The sequence below is a fragment of the Equus przewalskii genome, chromosome 12, assembly GCF_037783145.1.
Source record: "Equus przewalskii isolate Varuska chromosome 12, EquPr2, whole genome shotgun sequence".
In the NCBI taxonomy this organism is placed as follows: domain Eukaryota; kingdom Metazoa; phylum Chordata; class Mammalia; order Perissodactyla; family Equidae; genus Equus; species Equus przewalskii.
Window position 1 is genome coordinate 41,679,332 of NC_091842.1, and position 19,135 is coordinate 41,698,466.

The window sequence follows — 19,135 nt, forward strand, 5'->3', positions numbered from 1 at the left end:
TTCAAGCCACACACGGGTGACAGCAGCCTACTGGGTTGGGCCAGACGCAGACAGTTACCCAATGAGGAACCACAAACCGGGGGCTGCTCCCCCACACTTAGTAGGAGGGGAGGGGCCCGCCACGCGAACTTTAGGACAGGAGAGATCATCTCGGGGCGGGAGACCACCCAAACGCTGGACAGAGGGAGAGAGTGGGGTGCTGGGACACTGCCCAACCCCAGAGCCAGTGCAGGGATGGTGGCCCCACTGTGTGCTGGAATCAGTGATGGCCCCAGGGAGTTGGCCTCGGGGCTGGCCTGGGCAGAGGGGGAGCTTCTGGCCCAGCCTGAGCACTCCAGACCTTTCCTCTGGGCTCCCCGTGTGCCCAGGCCCAGACACCCCCACCCTCCACCACGGTGCCCAGGTGCCCATTCTCCAGCTCCAAGCGAGGAAGTTCTGCTGGGCCATGACGGCGCTGATCCGATGCCGGGCGGGAGTGAGGCTGGACCCCCTTCCCCAAGTCCACCCTGTGTCGGCCCGTGGGGTTCCTGACATGGTTCCGCCTTCCCTCCTTTTTCCTTGACCCAGACTTCAACGCTAAGTCAAAAAACATGCCCTGGAATATCAAGGAAGGAGCGTTGGAAAGCCTAGATCCTAAAATGTCAAACTGTGGCCCCAGGTTTGGGATCTGTGAGCCTCTGTGCCCCAGGCCCACCCAGCAGGCCATTACCCGGACACCGCTTCTGGCTTCTAGAACGTTCCTCAGGATGATGGTGCGCACCTCCTGCCCCCACCTTCATGTACTCGCAGCGCTGTGCTCAGGTCACGTGGGTCGTTCCCAGGTGGTGGCCCCGTCCCTATCCCCATGTCCCACACTTGCCCAGCCTCCTTCTGTCTCCACTGTCGGCACCTTCTCTGTCTCCAGCGCTCTGTGGAGACCTCCCCAGAGTGCCTTGCTCGCCCCCTGCGGGGCATTCTATGCGACCCAGAACTCCCACTGAACCCTAAGGTCAGTGGCCTGGAGGACACGGCCGCCACACGGGAGCTTCAGCGCACCAGCCCGCCACACCCGAGGGCGCAGCCAGCCTTGCCAGGCACGTCGTCCCTCCCGACATCCCGACATCTATGGGGACGCGGCAGGCCTGTTCTGTGGCCAGAGCCCAGGACCAGATCTCATCCTCCTTCCTCTCTACGAGGCGCTAATGCAGGCTGACTCATCAGGCTGGCGACTCTCGCAGAGACAAAGGGACACGGCAGGACGGTGCCGCCTGCCCCCACCTGGCCCCACCTTCCCGGCAGGCGGTGGCCGCTCCCCGTTCTTCCAGGCCGGGGTCCGTCCCTGCGGCAGGCTGGTCCGCTCGGACTGGGTCCGAGGTCCGCAGTGGGCACAGACCTCCTGCTGGGCAGACCCGCCAGGCCCACCAACGCGGGCACCCTCTTCCAGGGGGAACACCAGAGACGCTTCCAGGCCCCGAGGCTGCGGGCCCCCCACCAGATGCCCTCAGCTGTCCATCTCCCTGTCCCCACGCCAGGCTCCTGACACCCATCAGGCCCTGCTGGGGACAGTGGACAGGGGCCACCCCCAACCACCTGGCCACCACTCCCCAGCAGCCCATCAGCACCCCATGTTTTAATTATGCCCACCTGCCTTGACCTTCACACTCCGGCCTCCGCAGGTCACCCCCTATCCCCACCCTGGACACCGTTCAGCCGGAAGTGGCAGTGGTCGCCCTCAGCCATAGCAGGGCCTGGGGCTCCTCTGTCTGCCTGTCCCCTACTGTCACACACAGCCAAGTGCTGCTCCTCATCCCCGAACACGGCCCTGGGAAGCCCAGGGTCACCAGGAAACAGCCTCATGGCCTTGAGATGCCCCAGGCCCTCTCGAGCTGGGCTGGGGGCACGGGGACCCCAGAGAGCTGGGGCCTGAGGCAGCACACCCTCATCACCCAAGAAAGCCAAGGGCCAAGCTCTGGGGTCAGTGCAGGGGGAGTCTTTGGGGGACCCCACCTCTAGACTGGAGCCCTTCTCTTCTCTGGACAGTGCTTCTCCGTAGCTGCTCAAAGGAAGATGCAGCTGGAGCCGAGACGGCTCCCAGATCAGGTCCCTAGCCGGAAATCAGGCCCCACTGGCCCGTCAGCCACCCATGCACATGCTGCAGGAAGCCGTCTGTCCAGCCAAGGGTCTCAGGACAGAGCCAAGCGGGGCTCAAAGTCGGGGCTCCCTGTGCAGCCGTCAGACCAAAACTGTACCCCCTGAGTCAGCAGGAAAGCCCCTGATGGCCCTGACAGCACGCAGGTGGCACTCCCTGAAAGAGGGTCCCAGACTCCCGGGGGGGTCTCCAAGGGCTGCATCCTGCAGGGAGAGGCCAGTCCAGCAGGAGAGCCCCTGAAGACCCCCGTGTCATGAACGGACACCTCCTCAGCGAAGCCCCCCGGGCAGGGCGGGGTGAACTGGCTCCTCCTGGCAACTCCCCAGGATCCTCAGAGGACATGGGCACGAAGTCAACCGCTCAGAATCTCAGGCCGCCCTCGCGACGAGGCGCTCAGAACAATCGATCTCACGGTTGACGTTCCTCTCCCGGGAGCTCTGCTCCTTGTCGGAGAGGCTGACACGGGGCCAGGCCAACTGCGACCTATCCTACGAGGGCCTGCCTCCCATCGACGTGTCCAGCACCTCCCACGTCCCCCTCAGGGGACGGTGGAGGGTGAGCCCAGGGTGTGCGAGCTGGGGAAGGGGCCACTGTAACCAAGCACCAGACCACGGGGCTTAACCCACAGGAGCCCACCCTCTCGCAGCCCAGAGGCCGGAGCCCGAGATCAGGGTGTCACAGGCTGGTTCCTTGCAGGGCCCTGAGGGAGAACCGGTCCAGCCTCTCCTGGCTTCTAGGGTTTACAGGAAACCCCTGGCTGCGGACACACCAGCTCAACACCTGCCTCCACCTTCACGTGGACTCCTCCAAGTCCTCTCCTCTTCTTACAAGGACACTAATCACTGGATTTGGGGCCCACCCTGGTTCAGTCCAACCTCATCTTAACTTGGTCACATCTGCAAAAACCCCATTTCCCCAAAAAGTAACATTCTGAGGTTCTAGGTGGACATAAACCTTGGAGACACTACTCAGGCCAGTACACTGGCTGATGCGTGCCACACTGTGTAGATGATGGACACACCCCCACAGCCACATCCCTTGACCGTCCCCAACCCCAGGATGAGGCCCCTCTACTCTGTCCACCGTTAAGTGCCAACCGGCCTGCCCCTGGCCACTCAGCCCAGGCCTGGAACGATGCCCCCAGAGTGGGGCAGGGGTCCGGCCTCTGTCAAGCCCCCAACACTGCTGCCCCTTAGTTTCTGTCTCTCTCGTGCCCTCGGCCGACTCCCCGGGGCCAGCACAGAGGGCGGAGCCACGAGCACGCACAGCTCCAGGGCCGACCCAGCCTGCTCCAGGCCGACCACAGCGGGGCTCAGGGGACATGGGGGCCGACAGCTGGGTACCGCCTTATGGACACCGGAGCCACTAAGATCCAGTCCAAGCCAGGAAGCCAAAGGCCGGGCAACTGAGACACAGCTGCCCCAGACCTGGGACATCTTGGAGGCTGAAGGGGCTCAAAGGTCACCCCAAGGGCGCCAAACGGGCACCCGGGCCTCGGCCTGAGGCCTGGCACCTGAGAACCCGAGGGGGGCTCGCTCCTATGGGCAGGGCCCGAAGGCCCAGGGGAACCGTGCTGGTGGCCGAGAGAGTCCCTCCCACAACCAGCCTCACGGCCAGCCTGGCTCCTCAGGGTCCTCCCAGGAAAGACTCGGGCCCTCAGCCCGCAGTCCAGCAGACGCTCCCCAGCAGCCAGACTTTCCCCTGGGTGACATCCTGTGCCACTGTTCCAACCAGGGGAGCGTGTGGGGAGGGGGCGCCTGCTGGCGGCATGGCTGCCCACAGACAAGCACAACCAGAGAGCTCGAGGGTCCAGCTCTCTGGACCCTCAGACCAGAACACTGAGGCCCGGCAGGCGACCTCGTCCACAAGGCCCAGCGGCTTTGGGGGGGTGACCAAGTGGCTTCAACCCCCAGGCACAGTGGGGTGCCAGCCTCTGACCTCCTGAGAGCAGGAAAGGCACCCCAGGCTCAGAGCCCACCCCGCCTCGCGGCCTCGGTCTCAGAGACACAAATTCTGTTCACCCCATGGGTGTGTGCCTTCTGGAACAATCCCCCAAGCCTCCCCCTCCCTCCAGTATCACGGCCAATGCTGTGCACCCTCCATGCCGGCTGGGCTAGTGGACCCCAGGGGAGGCCGGGAGCTCTCAGCTGGGGCCAGGAGCACGGTCAGGGGCATGTGTCCCCAGCAGGCACCCGGAGCCTCTGCCACACGGCCCTCTCACCAGCCGGCTGTGGACCAGACTGGGCACTTCACCCCCTGAACCGGGACACCTGGCAGACCCTGCTCAGTCAGTCACTGCAGACGATCAGACGTGACGTGAGGAGAAAGCGAGACATGCATGGGGCTACCACCCAGACTTCAGGAAGGAGCTACTAGCCCCCTCCTCCTACGACCAGGAATCCTGGGAGGCCCCGGCCTCCCTGAGGGGGTGGTCACCGACTCAGGCTGCTCCCCTCGAGCGGCATCAGGGTGTCCCAACCACAGTCCTCAGGCCGGTGAGGGGCCGACAGACGACCACCTCCTGCCGGGTGCAGACAGATGTGGGGAGAGAAATGGAAGGAAAAGACTGTGACGAAGGGGGAGACGGGGAGAGGGCAGAGACCAGGGCCCCCCGCTGCACACCACAGCCCAAGAAAGGACACTGATCGGTCCCCCGCCCAGGCCGCCATCCCCCAGCGTCCGACCTCACCTGAAGGCCAGCCTGGAGGGGGGAACACTGCCAAGCCCAGAACAGAGAGGACAACGCGACCCAGCAGCCTGGCCGCCGCCTGCCAAGGGTGTCTCCACCAGTGCCAGGCCCAGGCTCCGCACACGCAGCTCCAGGCGGCGAGACCAGGATCGTGCCCACCCAGGAGCATAGGCCTGCCCCCTGGTCCTGAGCAGGCCAGGATGGCTGTGGCCCCAGCCGCTGAGCATCACTGTCCGGGCCCTGGCCGCCTCAGCCCCTCATCCAGCAGGGTTTTTATTAACATCAGCTCCCTGCTTTGCCCAAGCGCTGACAGCGAGGCCGGCTGGATGCCGAGACGGAGGCCTGGCGCGGGGCCTCGTGCGGGAGCAAGAGCAGACAGCCGACAGGGCTGGCGACACCCCCACACAGGCTAGACCTGGGGGGTCAGGACACCGGGTCAGGCCAGGCAGCCCCTCACTCAGGGATGGGGAGCGGCTTCTGGGGTCCTCTCTCTGCCAGCCCTGCCCCCAGCCATGGTGAAAAGCCGCTGCGGTCAAGGCCTGGGGAGGACACAGCCTTGGCCCTCGACAGCATCACTTCTAAGAAGTGGGGTGCTCCCGGAGCCCCTGAAGTCCCCCCGCAGCCACAAGCTGCACTGGGCCATGGAGAGGCGGGTCCCCGCCACTTGAAGCACCCTCCTCCCCCTCATGCAGAGTACACAGAGGCGGCCGCGTCCCCCGCCCGGCACTCTCTAATTTAGCACATTCGTCACCTGTCCCCACTAATCAGAACTCCAGGCTCTGACAGCACCGCCAACACCCAGCTCCTCCCTGCAGCAGAGGAGACGAGCGCCCCGGAGCCGGGGACACCCGCGTCCCTGCGGCCTGCCCGCGGGCCACGTGGGCCGGCACACCCGCACCCCCCTCGGCAGGCGTGCGTCTGTTTGGCCGGGCCCCTTCTGAGCAAAATGAGCCGCTACTCGCACTGTGAAGCCAGCACGGCAGAGCGGCCCCCATCTGTCATCCGTGGCGGGCACGGCGCTCCGGGGACGCCGCCCGAGCCTGCTGCCAACTCACTGAGCCGGGCTGCCTCCCTCCGCGCCCCATCCCGTCTGGGCTCTCGGCCCCCATCTCTGACCGGGCATCTGGGACCTAAGTCACTGCGGGCCATTGGACGGACCACACTCTTCGTGTCCGCCCAGGACGGGCACCCCCTTCAATTGCCCCCTTGGACGTTCAACCGAGGCCCATGTGCCTGGAATTGTGCCCAGTTGTGCAAAATCAACTGCTCAGGGGAGGGGAGAGTAACGGGTCTTTTGTGCTCGAGTTAAATACCGGCCTGTAGAAAACACGAAGAGAAAGAATCTTCCTAACTCAGCCTCAAGGGCCGCCACCCCCTTCCTGGGCAGGCCTGCACGGGTGGGGGCGGGGACGCGTGTGCGACACCAGCAGAAATAAAGCTAACGTGTTTCCGCCTGCCCTTGACCCCGGGCGGCCGGGGGTGTAGATGCGCCAGCGGCCAGGCTGCCTCGGATCCGCCCTATGATGTTTGACAGGCTGGCCCAGCCCCGCATTCCTTCGCATCCTGACCCTGGGCTGGGAGTCTCACCAATGGCTCCAGGGAGCCGGCCGCCGCGCCCACTGTGCCACAGAAGGCACAGGGAGCACCCCAGACCACCTCTGAGCACTCCGCCGTGCCAGGGGGATGCTGCAGCCTCCCCCGGTCAGAATGGAGTCCGGGTGGTGCAAACGTGATGCCCACCGGGTCCAAGAGCTTCCTCTGCAGGGCCGGCACCGGCCATGCCCCACCTTGGGTATCAAAGGTCGGGAGGAGGCACCAACACCTTCCCTCCTCCTGGTCTCTGCCCCTGAAGTGCCGTCCACCTGTCCCTGGTTTCTCCTCAAGCCTGGTCCCAACACTGACCCCCCTACCCGGAGGAACTGCCCCAACCCCACCTGGAGGCAGACTCACTCCCTGAGCCCAGGCTAGCCCACCAGCCCACCCACCACGCTCACAGGCTTTTCCTGCCTCCCTCCCTACAGCCCGCCCTGCCCCTCCTCACCTTCACCTCACAGCACAGCCCCACCTGAGCGAGTGGCACAGACACGTTCCACCTGCCTCAGGACCTTAGCACCTGCCATTCCGCTGCCTGTGACATTCCTGCTCTGTGTCCACCCCCCCCCCAAGTCCCTGTGCCCATTGAGCTGATGGAGTCCCCCTGGCTCCTAACCCCCAGCAGCCTCCATCTGGTCCATCCGCCCTTCCGAGCACGCACACAGTGACCGGGCCAGCCTTACTCTACTGCAGAGCAGCCAAGAGCTGGATGCGCTGGGCACGTGGCAGGAGCTCGCTGAGCCCCGTGCTTCCCTCTCGGGGAGGCCCACCGTGAGCCCAGCATGAGGGCCAGCACAGAGCTCAGGCCAGGAGGGGGAAGCCGCCTCGCAACGAGTGTTCACAGGGGCCCCCACCCGCCCAGCACTGCTCCTCCGAGTAGCCCCCCCGACACACAGAACCTCCTTGGGGTGCAGCTGGGTGGCAGACAAGGGTGTGGGGGCCACACGTGGCCTCAGGCCACACGCACCGAGAACTTCATCAGCATTTCCTGGGCTCCGCCAACTAATCAGGCCGCCAGTAAGCTCAAGAGGCACTAACTGTCTACAGGCTCAGGGCCCTGCAGGTGCTGGAGAAGGGGGCGGGGGGCAAGGCTGGAAGTCTAGGCCACCGCGGGCAGAGTGGTGTCTCAGCCAGGACCCTTCCCGGTAGTCCCAAAGCACCAAAAGTGACAAGGACACAGCCAAGTGCCTCTCAGGTAGGCAAACCCCAGCTCTCGCTAAGCGCCCCTTCCACACCCCGCCCGCCCCACGGATCTGACCTCCAACCAGGGCAGGGTCCCCAGCAATCACGCCCTTCTGCCCCTCCTGTCGGAAAAAGAACCTGTTACAGACCCCATAAGAGCCCTTCTGTTCCTTCCCCACCACCAGCTCCTATCCATCTTCATGGCCCAGCCCAGCATCACCTCCTCCAGAAAGCCCTCCTGAGCAGCCGTGACGCTCCGTGGAACCCAGCAGAACAAGGCCCCACAGCCCTGCTCTCACCAGGGGGCCAACGGGAGTTCAGGCCCCCGTCCAGGGGCCCCTCTAGGGACGAGGCTCCCCCCACCCGCCTCCTGCAGGCGCTCAGAGATCCGCCTCTGCCCTCACTGACCCCCCCACCGGCCCCCAGCTCTCAGGGGAAATGCCCTCTCTCCAAGACCCTCCCGTCTCAGCTGGGACATCTTCACTTCTGCCTCCCTGCCCCCTCCCAGCCCTGGAGCCCAGGAAGACGACCCCCCCAGCCAGGTACAGTCAGTGCTCAGCATGAAGACGTGCTCTCCAAGCTTGAGGTGACAGTGGGGACTCCAGAGACACACATACACGCCTGTAACTCCTTCTTCAGGCAGAGAAGTCAGGGCTGTAGGGAGCCCAGGGCGCCTACATAGATCGAGTGCGCCCACAGTGGACATGACCTCTCTGCTCTCAAGTCCCAGGGTTCCACAGAGAGGCCACGATGGCCTTCCGTCCACCCAGCCCCAGGCCCCCTGGTGCCTGCCTGTGAACACCTCACGGACTCCAGGGAGATGGCCCCTGCAGGGCTGGCCCGAGGAGCCCAAATCCAGGAAGCCGACACACGTCAGTGCTGGCATGGGGGAGCCCAGGGCCAGGAGGGAGCTGGGGGAGACAGAGCACCCGGGCCTGGACTCCCGCTGCACCTGAAGCTCCTCGCATAGAACAAAGTGCTTGGAGACATGGCCACGAGGTCAGGAAGTGAGGAGGATCTGTGACCGTCCTGTTCATGTCCGGCCTGTGGGGGCCAAGGGGGCTGCTGGGTGCAGAGAGGCAGGTGACAGCAGATCAGGGCCTCCCCTTTCCAGATCAACGCCCTGCGTGTCCTCATCAGACGCCCACGCCCGCTGTGAGCCCAGCCATGGCAGCACCCCAGCGCGGCGTGACAGCCCGGAGCACTGACTCTTCCAGGACGCCCTCAAGGACTTGGACGCATCCAGCCCCACCTCCTGCTGGGCACACGCACACAGGGACTCAAGAGTCAGGCTGGGCTCACCCAGCTCTGCCCTCTGGCAGCCGCGTGACCTTGGCACATCCTCTGCCTTCTCCGAGCCCCGACGCCGAGAGACATTGGGTGCCCGGCCCCATGAAGACGTGTCCTGGGGCTCCCACCATCCCTGAGCCCCCTCGGCCCCCTCCTAGTCCCTCAACACTCTGATTGGGCCACTGCCGGCCTCCGCGGCTCACACAGGGACCCCAGCAGGGCCCCTTCCCAGCCGGCAAGCATCCCCGGGAGGCCCCGCCTGGCCTGGGTGCTGGGACACAGCAGCTGCGTCTCCGGCAAGCGCAGAGTCAGGAACCCTGGGGGAGCCCGGGCAGAACACAACCCAGCCTAGCGAGCGGGCTACACAGATCCCACCCACCTGCCTCTATAAATAACCCTGTGTAGGAGAAACAGCACTCGCCCCAAAGTTCCAGCACGGTTATATTCCCCAAACCAAAGTAAATCAATAAAATAACAGCTGTCCTCGGACCATCCCCCGCCCCCCGACTTCGTGTACATCACACTCTCCCGTAAGTCAAAGACAGAATACCCGTGTTTGTCTGGCGGGGGGGCAGGGGGCATCCACATGGAGGCTCCAGAAAGGGGCCTCCAGGAAGGCCCCTTCCTGCATGGCAATTGCCATCGCATCCTGGCTCAGGCTGGGCTTGGCGGGTCCGTGGCACTGTGACAGCCCCCAGACAGCAGGGAGCTGCTTCACAGGGAGTGGGTTCCCAGAACGAACCCAATTATGCTACTTCCCAAAGCCTCCTCTACAACAAGGCTCCACATTAGGACGGCGGGTGACTGAGACACGACATCAACCAGCAAAAGAAAGACTGAGGCTGCGGCGGCACCCTCCGGCCACAGCAGCCACCCACTGCGCCCCCTGCCTTGCACAAGGCGGGCCCTCTGACTCCCAGGAATCTGAAGCGCTCCAGAAAGCCGGGACCGAAGCCCCATGGGCTTCCCCGGGAGCTGATCTCCACCTGTCCTGGAGCACCAGCTTATTTTAGGTTCTCCCTGCAGCCGACAGCCCCTGCCCTCTGCCCCCCACCAGGGCCTGGCATCTGCTGGAGGCCAGCCGGCATCCCCACACGGCCGGGGACCCTGATAAGCCCACCCACTTGACAGATGCGGGACGTCCACGGGGGCCTGTAGTAACACAGCCCCGGGATCTGAACTCCTTGACTCCCCAGCAACAAGAAAAAGAAAAATGGGGTTGGAGATGCTCCAGATCACCAGTTCTCTTCCAGGGGCGTCAAACTGTACCAGGGTACGCCGACGGCAAGGCAGGCAGGAGCGGGGCGGGGCCTCCTGGGAGACCTGACGGCTCCGAACAGGGACACGCAGGATGGCAGGAGGCAAAGGACCTGTCACACTCACGGTGGCCCCCTCCTCCCCCTGCCAGGAGCCCCTGGGAACACCGGGGGTGGTCCCACCACAAGGATGGGGCTGCCAGCCAGAGAGAATGGCTTGCTCTTCCCCGGCTGGCTGACGGGGCCCTTCTTGCTCTCAGCATCCTCCCGGGGCTGCAGGGCAGTGTCTTCCTTGCATCGTCAAATAACTCAAGGACGAAGACACTGGCACGTGGATGCCCCTGGCTCCCCTGGGCCTCACCCAACCTGTGGCCAGGCGCCCTCCACCTTCCCTGTCCCAAGTAACACAAAAAACCTCGTCAGACATCCTCGGGGACACAGCCTGTGTGGAACACGGGGGTCAGGCTCAAAGGCTCCCATAGCCGTGAAGGGACAGAGCGGCCAGACACGGGGGCTGTCAGGAGAGAGAAAGTGCAGGCCCATTTGGCTCTGTCCCTATCTGGCCTGTGCACATGCTCAGAAATGACAGACACGCGGGGAGGGCTGGCCTCCTGCCCCGGCCCGTCCCAGGGCCTTAGGGGACCCACCCCATCACCCACCACCAACCCAGCCACGCCACCTTCCCTCCAGAACGAGATGGCCTGACCACCTCCAGGCTGGCCTCTCAAGACAGGACAAACCCACAGCCACCTCAAAGTCAGCCTGGCTGCTGCTGAGAGGAGCAAGCTGGGACACCCTCAGATGCCCACCCGCACGCCAGCCACAAGGACAAAGACAGGCACCGAGGCTTGTGCCAGGCTGGAGGGAGGCCCTCCGGCTGCAGCCCAGGGTCCAGGCCACAACGATCTCCTTCACAACCAGGAGACGAACCTGACTCAGCCGATGTTTGGATTTCAAAAGAGAAAAACACAGGCTTTATTACTTTTTTGGTACAGATTCCTCTTTTGTATTTAATATTTATACAGTTAAACACACAACGTAGAGAAATATATACACACATTGCTCATTTTGCCTTTGTCTGTCTCCTCCAGTCGGACATGCAAAGTTTCTGTGCAGGATCCACCCCCGCCTGCCCAGTGGACAGCCCAGGACGCCCCATCCCTCCAGATGGAGGGCCACCACGGCACAGCACCCCAACTCCAGCCACCCGGCAAACAGCTCCTCGGGCCGGCGGGGAGAACCAGCCTGGACGCCGGGCGAAGCAGAGCCCCCTGACACAGTCCCCAAAGACCACCTGCTTCAGGCTACCAGACCTGCTGCCTGCATCCCAGAAATGCCTCCTGGCCCGACCGAGCCCTGCTCTGGAACCTTCTCTTAAAGTCTATACAGGCCGTTCTCACGGAGAGTAGAAAGGGCGGCCCCTTCCTCTCCAGCCACGGAAAGCACGGGAGAAGGGACTCCAGCGTGTGGTGCCAGCTGCCTCCCTGCCCCCCACCCCCAGCTGCGCATGACTTAAACCAGCCCCAGCACCGAGTTCAGCTCGGAAAGCCGAGTTCACAACCAACGTCACCGCCTCTCTCCGAGGAAAAGGACCGGCGAGGGCGCACGGCTGCCTGGCCCCTGCGGGTCTCCCGCAGCGCTCCGAAGCGCAAGGCACAGGATGAAAACTTTGCTCCCTTACTCTAGTTACTGCCGGCGTCTCCTCACTGAGGGCCCTACCTCAAGCCAAGTGGTCTCTAAGCCCGAGAAAGAAAGGAGAATTCCCGTCCTACATGCCACGCATAGGGGCGCGGGAAGTTCCCACCTCCCCTCCATGCCGATCCCTCTCCCCTCCAAGCCCCCGGTGGCCTCGCTGCTTCTCTTCCACCCTCTCCCGTCCCGGGGTGGCTCTGGAACGGAGGCACCCTATTCGAGTCGGGGGAGATACCCCGGCTGACCCCCAAAGCGCGGCCTGGGGCCCCCTCTCTCGAAAGAACGCTGCTCTCGCGCCCCCGCCCTGCGTCCCCCGCGTGTCCGGCCCGCGCCGGGTCTAACGAGCACCGGCGCGCGGGGACGCACGCGGATGGGGTCCTGCGCCCGGAACCCCAAGCCCCAGATCCCCGCACCTAGGCGGCCCAGGAAGGATATGGGTTACAGACCAACCGGAGACACCAGCTGCGCGGCCGCGTGGTCTGCCCGAGGCAAAAGAAGACGGTGGCCGCCAGTGCCGGGTACGGGACGGGCTGCTCCTCGTCGGCGCCCAGCTCCGCGCCGCGCTCGGCCGCCGGGCTCTCGGGGGGCGACGTGCCGGGCCCGGATCCCCGCTCCGCCTCGCGCCCCGGCGCCCCAGGGCTCGCCGGGGATGCCCCCGCCGCTGCAGGACCCGGGGCCGGCGCGCCCAGGGGCACTCGGACCTCGCCGGCCGCCAGCGCGCCCTCGGTCATGGTGGCGGCGGCCAGCACCTGCGGGGGACAGGCAGTGACCGGGTCCCGGGAACGACACCCCTCGCCCGCCTCGGGCGGAGCGGAGCTGCGGGAACAGCCGCGGCCGCCGGTACGCCTTTGTCTTTTCTTATTAGAGACACACGCGCCCCCCGCCCCCGCCCGCCCCCTCCCTCCCTCGGGCGAGGGCTGGGCGGCCCCTCCCCCACCGCCAGGGCGAGGGGCGCGTGCCGAGGGGGGCCCCCCGGCCGCTGCGCTCAAGTTGAAGAGGGTCCCAGCTCGCAGAGGGGCGCGCGTCCTCGCCGCGTCTCACCTCGCTCCGGCGGCCGGCGGCGTCCCCGCGGGCATGGCCCGGGCGGCGCGGTCACCGCGGACCCGGCACGGCGCTCGGCCCGGCTGGAGCGCCGCCGCCCCCGGCCCGCGCCCCCGGCCCGCGCCCCCGGCTCGCGCCCGGGTCCGCCGGTTCCCGCTCCCGCCCCGGCTCCCGCTCCGGCTCCGGCTGGCCCGGCGGCGGCGACGGCGGCGGCCCGGCGCGGAGGAGGACGGCTGGGCGCACGAGCGGGGGGCGCGGGGGCGCGAGCCGGGGGCGGCGGGGCTGCGGGGCGGCGGGGCGGCGAGCGAGCCCGGAGCGTGTCCGCGCGCGGCGCAGGAAACTTCGGAGTGAGCCGCGGGAGGGGCGGGGGTGGGGCGGGGCCAGCGCGGGGGGCGGGGCCAGCCCGGGGAAGGGGGGCGCCGAGCGCGGGCCGGGGGCGCCCCCGCGGGGACGGCCGGGGGGCGCCGGGAGGGCCGCTCCGAGCTCAGAGGCGCGCGCGCCGGAGACCCCTCCCCGGGCGCGGAGGGTGCCCCGCCCCCCCGGCCCCGGAGGGCGGAGCTGGGCCCCGCCCGCGCCCCCGCCGCGCCCCCCGCCGCGCCCCCACCCTCCCTCTGCCGGGCGCGCGGGGCGCCAGGGGGCGCTCGCGGAGAGCCTTGGCTGGGGGCGGGGGAGCGCCGCCAACGTCCTCCCCGCCCCCAACTGCGGGGGCGGCCCGAGCCGCGGAGGCGGCCCTCCCCTCCCCCTCCCGCCGGCGCGCCGCCCCCGCCCCTACCACGCCGAGGGCCGGGGTCGCCGAGGGGGCGGGGCCGGGCGGGCGTGGGCGGCGCGCGGCGGCGGGAGCGCGAGCCCCTCCCCCCGCGAGTGTGTCCTGGGTGTGACCGTGCCCGTGTGATGCGCTGCTCCATCTGTGGGTGGGATTCTGGGTGCTCCTGCATCTGCATCTCACACGCACACGTGCGCGCACACACATACATGCACACACACACACACACAGGCGGCAGTTTCTGCCAACTTGCCCTGTGCCCAGCCCCCTCCTGGGTGGAGACCTGTGGGACCCTGGGGAGGGGGCTGGGCCCTCCTGAAGCCCCCGCTCACACCGAGACGCGCGAGGGACGGCTCAGGGGTGTTCCAGGGGGTCCCTCCATGGCGAAGTCCTCGTGGGGCTCACTCCCCCCACAGGGGCAGCACCTCAGGGCCTGGATCAGCGGGGGAAGGCCCCCACCAGGCCCACAGAGGGACCTCCCACCCCCAGCCAGCGAGCCCCTGCTTGAGACGCCAGGGATAGCGGCACGTGTCCCCGGGGGGAGGGGGTCCCTGCCCTTCTAGGTGTCAGCAGAGCGGGAGCTGGGGCCTGGCTCCTGGCTCTTCCCCACCCCTGTGCCCCCAGTGACACCTGAGACCCTGAGGCTCCGACAGCTTTTGACTTCCCCAGCACCACCAGTTTGTGTCATCCTTGAACTGGCAGGGTGTGTGCCTCACCCACACCCGGACCAGCAGGGGCTGAGCAGAGATTGCAGCCCAGGAGGGGCCTCTCCCTGGATGCTTTCAGGCCCACCCTCAGGGTGGAGGAGAGACCCCCCCTTTCGCTGGACAAAGAGCTGAGTAGCTGCTCCTCACATGCTGGCTCCCAGGGTTTGGTGTCTCACGAGCTGCTGGGGGTGGGTGAGTGGGTGAGGGTCCCCCTTAGAACCCCCGGACATGGAGAGGCTCTGGTGAGCCCGCTGCCAGCCTGGGCTTCTGCACCTCCAGGCTGGCAGTGGGGGGAGCACAGCCGTGATGTGGGGACTCGCTGTGCAGGGCGGAGGGGGCGCTGGGGAGGCAGCTGTGCCCTGCTCCCCACCTGCTGGGCCCCTGGGGCGAGGAAGGTGCTGGGAGGCGAGGCCACAGCAGCTTGGGGGCAGGCCCCGCACTGCTCAGCAGCACCTCTTTTTGTGCAAGTGAACTTTTCAAGAAAGGAAAAACAGTTAACTCTATTTTCACGCTCTTCCTTAGCAGTGAGGGGCAGCAGCCGGTAACAAAGGTCCTCACAGAGGAATTAGGGCCCCAGCCACCGAGGAGAGGGGCCCGGGAGAACCCGAGGCCTAGGACGCAGCCCCTCGGGGAAGCTTGCAAGGGTGGGGCAGACACAAAACCACAGAAGGGTCCTGGGCTGGGGTCTCCTGGTTCCCTGATCTGTCCACACTGCTGCTCCTTAAGAGAGAAGGTGAAGCCCAACATTCTTCCTAGCCAGGGCTGCGAGTGAGTCGCTGGACAAAAATTAGTGGGAGCTTGGCAGTGTGCCAGGCTGAGGATACAGCCATGGTGACCCGTACCGGCCCCGTCCTGGTTCCCTGAAGCTTCATTCCCTCAGGGAGGCAGCCACAAATAAGCCGGTGGATGGAGGAAGAAAGCACTTAGGAGCTGTGTTAAGTGCCATGGAGAGCCAAGATAGATGGGGGGGTGGGGGGCGGGGAGGGCGCAGGCAGGGGACCTACTTGAGGACAAGAAAGCAGCTGTAAAAGGAGCAGGGGTTTCTCCCAGCAACCAGAGCAGCCTATGCAAAGGCCCCGTGGCAGGCAGGAGAGAGCTGAGGAGCGGGAAGAACCAGAGAGAGTCTGGGGCGCCAGTGAGCCAGCCACGAAGTGGGGTGGTGAGGGAGGGAGGGCTAGGCAGGGTTTCCCACAGGGCCTCGTGGCACAGGGAGAAAGCTGAGTGTCATTCTAAATGCGACAGACTGTCACCCTCCTCTGTCACGCTTTGTCCTCCAGATGTCTGCAGAAGGGACAGGGCCATGGGTTTTTAAAATAGACATTGTTTTTTAAAGACAGAGTCTGTAACCTGACAAAGCCTGTAGCCCTCAGGCATCCTGTGGCCCCTTTACAGATGGGTGGGGCCATGCTGACACCTGGAGGGGCATCTTCCACCTCAAGGTCTTGGAAGGAGACCTCCTCCCACCATCTTCCGCTCCATCCGACCGAGCCGTGAACCTGCCAGAATTGTCCTCGCAGGGCCCCGCGTCCCCTGGGCTGATGCTCCCCGACTCCTGCGTGCGCGGCGGGTGGCCGGCTGCACTGGGGCCTCCCTCAGGCTCACGGTAATGCAGCTGAGGCCCGAGCCCATGTGGCCAGCGGGGGGACCACCTGGACAAGGGGGACAGCCTCACCCGCGGGAAGGGAGACGGAAAGCAGATCCTGTGCAGACACGGGATGAGTAACTGGCATTAGGAACAAGGAGACAGTGATGCATCCTCGTGGAGAGGAACGTTGAAGAGCGAGATGAAGCATAGGACGATTTGGAAATTGGCATTAAAATTGTTTAATTAAACTGTACAGAGTGTTCAGATGTATTTTTTAATCCTCCAGGCCTCTGGAGAATGTGTTTCTGTTTTTGCTATTTCCTCTCTTTTTTTAAGGGCAAAGCTCTTCCTTGACAAAGATCTCGGGGGGAGACAACCGGCCCGTCAGTTCAGCCAGCGGGAAGTGGAAACCAGACCCCCCAGGAGAGGGCCTCAGACTCAGGGCACAGGGCACTGACCATGGTTCAGGCCGACTTAGGGCTCTCCACCCCCATGCCAGCGGGCCAGGCCATGGGGCAGTGGGCAGCACGGCCACCACCGTCAGGACCTGTGGGCACCTCCATCACCACCCCCACCCACCACGCTGCTCCGTGCAGTGCACGCCTGCCTGCCCCTCGCTCTACGCCAGTCCCTTCTCCTGCCCTCTCCGTGGCCTCCTCCTTCCATCTCCAGCCGTCGCCCCCTCCACAGGCCTGCTTCCCCCCCGAAGCCCCTGGTGGTCCGGACTCTGGGTCAAGCCTCTCCCCCCAACAGCGTTTACCTTGTTGTCTGCTGGCCCCCGTCTGCTCTCAGGCCACGCTGTGGCTTCCCGAGGGCACCACAGTATTATACTTCACAGACCCGTGACGCTTGGCACGCGCCCATCCCAGGTGGGTGGATGGGTAACGCCTAGCGAATGGGCGAGTGTGAGAGTGGTGACCTGCACCGAAGCTTGGAGAGGGGACACACGGTCACCTAGCAGCGCATGCGTGCACTGCAGCCCTCACCGGGCACCCGGCAGGCCCGGATCCCCCCCAGCCACCCTGAGTGGACCTGGACCCACACCCCCGGGTGCTGCGGGGAGTTCCCACCTCCAAGGAGGGGCCTGGGCCTGGCTTCTCGGGGAGCACCCTCCAGTGACAGGCACCTCACTCCCCGACCCGCACCTGTCTGGGCCGGAGCTTCCTCTGCCGTCACACCAGCTCAAGGGCCACCAGAGACTAAGGGATGCCCGGCCAGCCGTGCTCGACAGGGCGCCCCCGCTGAAGTTCTTTCCCCAGCCCCCAGGACGAAACAACAGATAAAGGAGGCGATTTCTAAATTCTTATTTTGAACTCACAGCGCCCAGCGACACCGGTGTCTAAAAGATGGAGTTTGGTGTAATGCACAGCAGTTCCTTAGTATTTTGGTGTCCTGGTCCATCTTTCACACTGTCCCTTGCAGAATCAGCCTGCTCTGCCCCTGCCCGTCTCCCGGACAAGCCACTCCACCACCCCCGCCCCAGCTTAGCCCCGGCTCCTCTGCCTCCTGGGTCCCCACAGGGCCGTGCTCCGCCAGGGGCAGGGAGGGGACGGCGCCCCGGGCCTCGGGCATCCCCACCATCTCTGGCTGCAGAGTGGGCGGGATGTGCTCTGCTCACAGGGCCGCAGATTCAGCAGATAAAAATGCAGGTTGCCCAGTTAATTTCAGACAAACAATGAAGAATTTTCAGTATAGGTATATCCCATGCAGTATTTGGGACATACTTACACTAAAAAAATTGTTTAACATCTCAAATGCAAATTTCACTGAGTGCCCTGTGTTTTAGCTGACGCCCTGCTCCGGGCAGTGGGAGGCGAGGGAGGGAGGAGCCAGGTGCCCTCTGCAGGTCCTGGGTGCTGCCCTGGGGTCAGTGCACTTGGAAATAGCAGATGCCCAGGTGAACAGGGTTGACCTGGGGCGGGGGCCACCCCGAGTGTGTCTGCCCGCGTGGCCAGCACCCTGCAAGCTGGCGCTTGCCCACCCACCTCTCCCACTGGGGGCTCTGAGGGTTCAGTCCTGGCCCCAGGCCGGCCAGCTCAGGTCCCCCTCGTCACTGTGGGTCACTGTGGGGAGGGAAAAGTGGGGGCTGCCAGGGTGGCCTCTGCAGGGCTCATTTGAGACCCCAGGCTCCAAAAGCTGGAGAAAGCGTCGTAGGTGACCCTGAAAGACGGAAGCTTCTAGACCTGCGTTCTGCAATGGCACAGACTGTGGGGCTTTGGACCACAAGACCCTCAAGGGCAGGAGCAGGTGGGCTCCTTGACTCGGTGCCTGGTGTACAGTAGGTGCCACATAAATGTGTGCTGACTGGATGGCCACAGGACCTCGCGCTTGCACCTGAGGGACTCGGAGCCACGAGCCCCCATGCTGTGCTGGGAGGGGTGACCCGCCACCACGGGGCGGGGGTCCTGGTGAGTGGCCGGGGGGGCTCGCCCTGTCCCTCGGACTCAGGAGCTCAAGGCGTTTCAGATGTTGTCCAGTCTTAACTCAGAAACACTGATTTTCAGAAGTTTCAATATGAAGCGATTAAACCTGTGATAGTGTGAGGCGGGATCTTTCCATTTTATTACGGCTGGGTTAGAAATACCGTTTTCCGGTGGTGTCTAGACGTCCTCGCCATCGCTCACACGGCACTTGCCCTGCCTTGCCCTCCTTCTCACCCTCGCTGTGCTCTGAACAGAAAGGGACGGGGTGGCACCAGGCACTTGAAGGGTCCCCGGCCCGACGGGTCTCTCCCTGCCCAGGACACTCTGGGGGGCACTCAGGCCAATGAGGGGGCGGAGGGCCTAGGGGGTTGCACGTCCCTGATTTGGAACATTTCCCCAGCACTGACAGGGTGCCTGGGGCACCATGCTCGGGGGGGAGGGACGTGCCGGCTCAGGCCTCTAGAAAATGGTTTAGTGGGAAAGGGGTTTCGTGGGAGGAGGGCTCGAAAGTATTCTTAAGTTTCTGCCTCTGTATGCATCCCCTGGAGGTTGCTGAGAGGTGGGGTGGAGGCAGGGCCTGGGGAGGCGGGGGGTTGGGGTGGGGGGGTGGAGTGTGGCTGGGGAGGCACTCAAGGCCTTTCTGGGCTCTGCAACCACAGTGCCTGGGTTCAAATCCCAACTCTGCCACTTCTGGGCTGTGTGGCCTTGGACAAGTGTCTTGACGTCTCTGAGCCTTAAGTTTCCTTCTCCGGCAAATAAAACTTGCATTGGCTGAAAAGTAATATT

General features: G+C 65.0%; 1 protein-coding gene across 9 annotated transcripts in view; it reads right to left on the reverse strand.

Moving 5' to 3' along the window:
* The window catches only part of CACNA1H (calcium voltage-gated channel subunit alpha1 H), a 68,752-nt gene extending 55,745 nt beyond the window's left edge, over nucleotides 1-13,007 (reverse strand). For 8 of the 9 annotated variants that reach the window (XM_070567105.1, XM_070567104.1, XM_070567103.1 and 5 more), the window contains exons 1-2: nucleotides 12,872-13,007; nucleotides 12,266-12,579 (exon numbers count right to left, since the gene is read on the reverse strand). In XM_070567105.1, coding sequence (XP_070423206.1) covers nucleotides 12,266-12,561 — 296 coding nt within the window. In that variant the 5' untranslated portion in view covers nucleotides 12,562-12,579; nucleotides 12,872-13,007. Of the gene's footprint in view, nucleotides 1-12,265; nucleotides 12,726-12,871 lie in introns of those variants that run through there. The other variant, XM_070567106.1, reaches the window with a different exon arrangement.
* Between the last annotated feature and the right edge of the window lie 6,128 nt (nucleotides 13,008-19,135).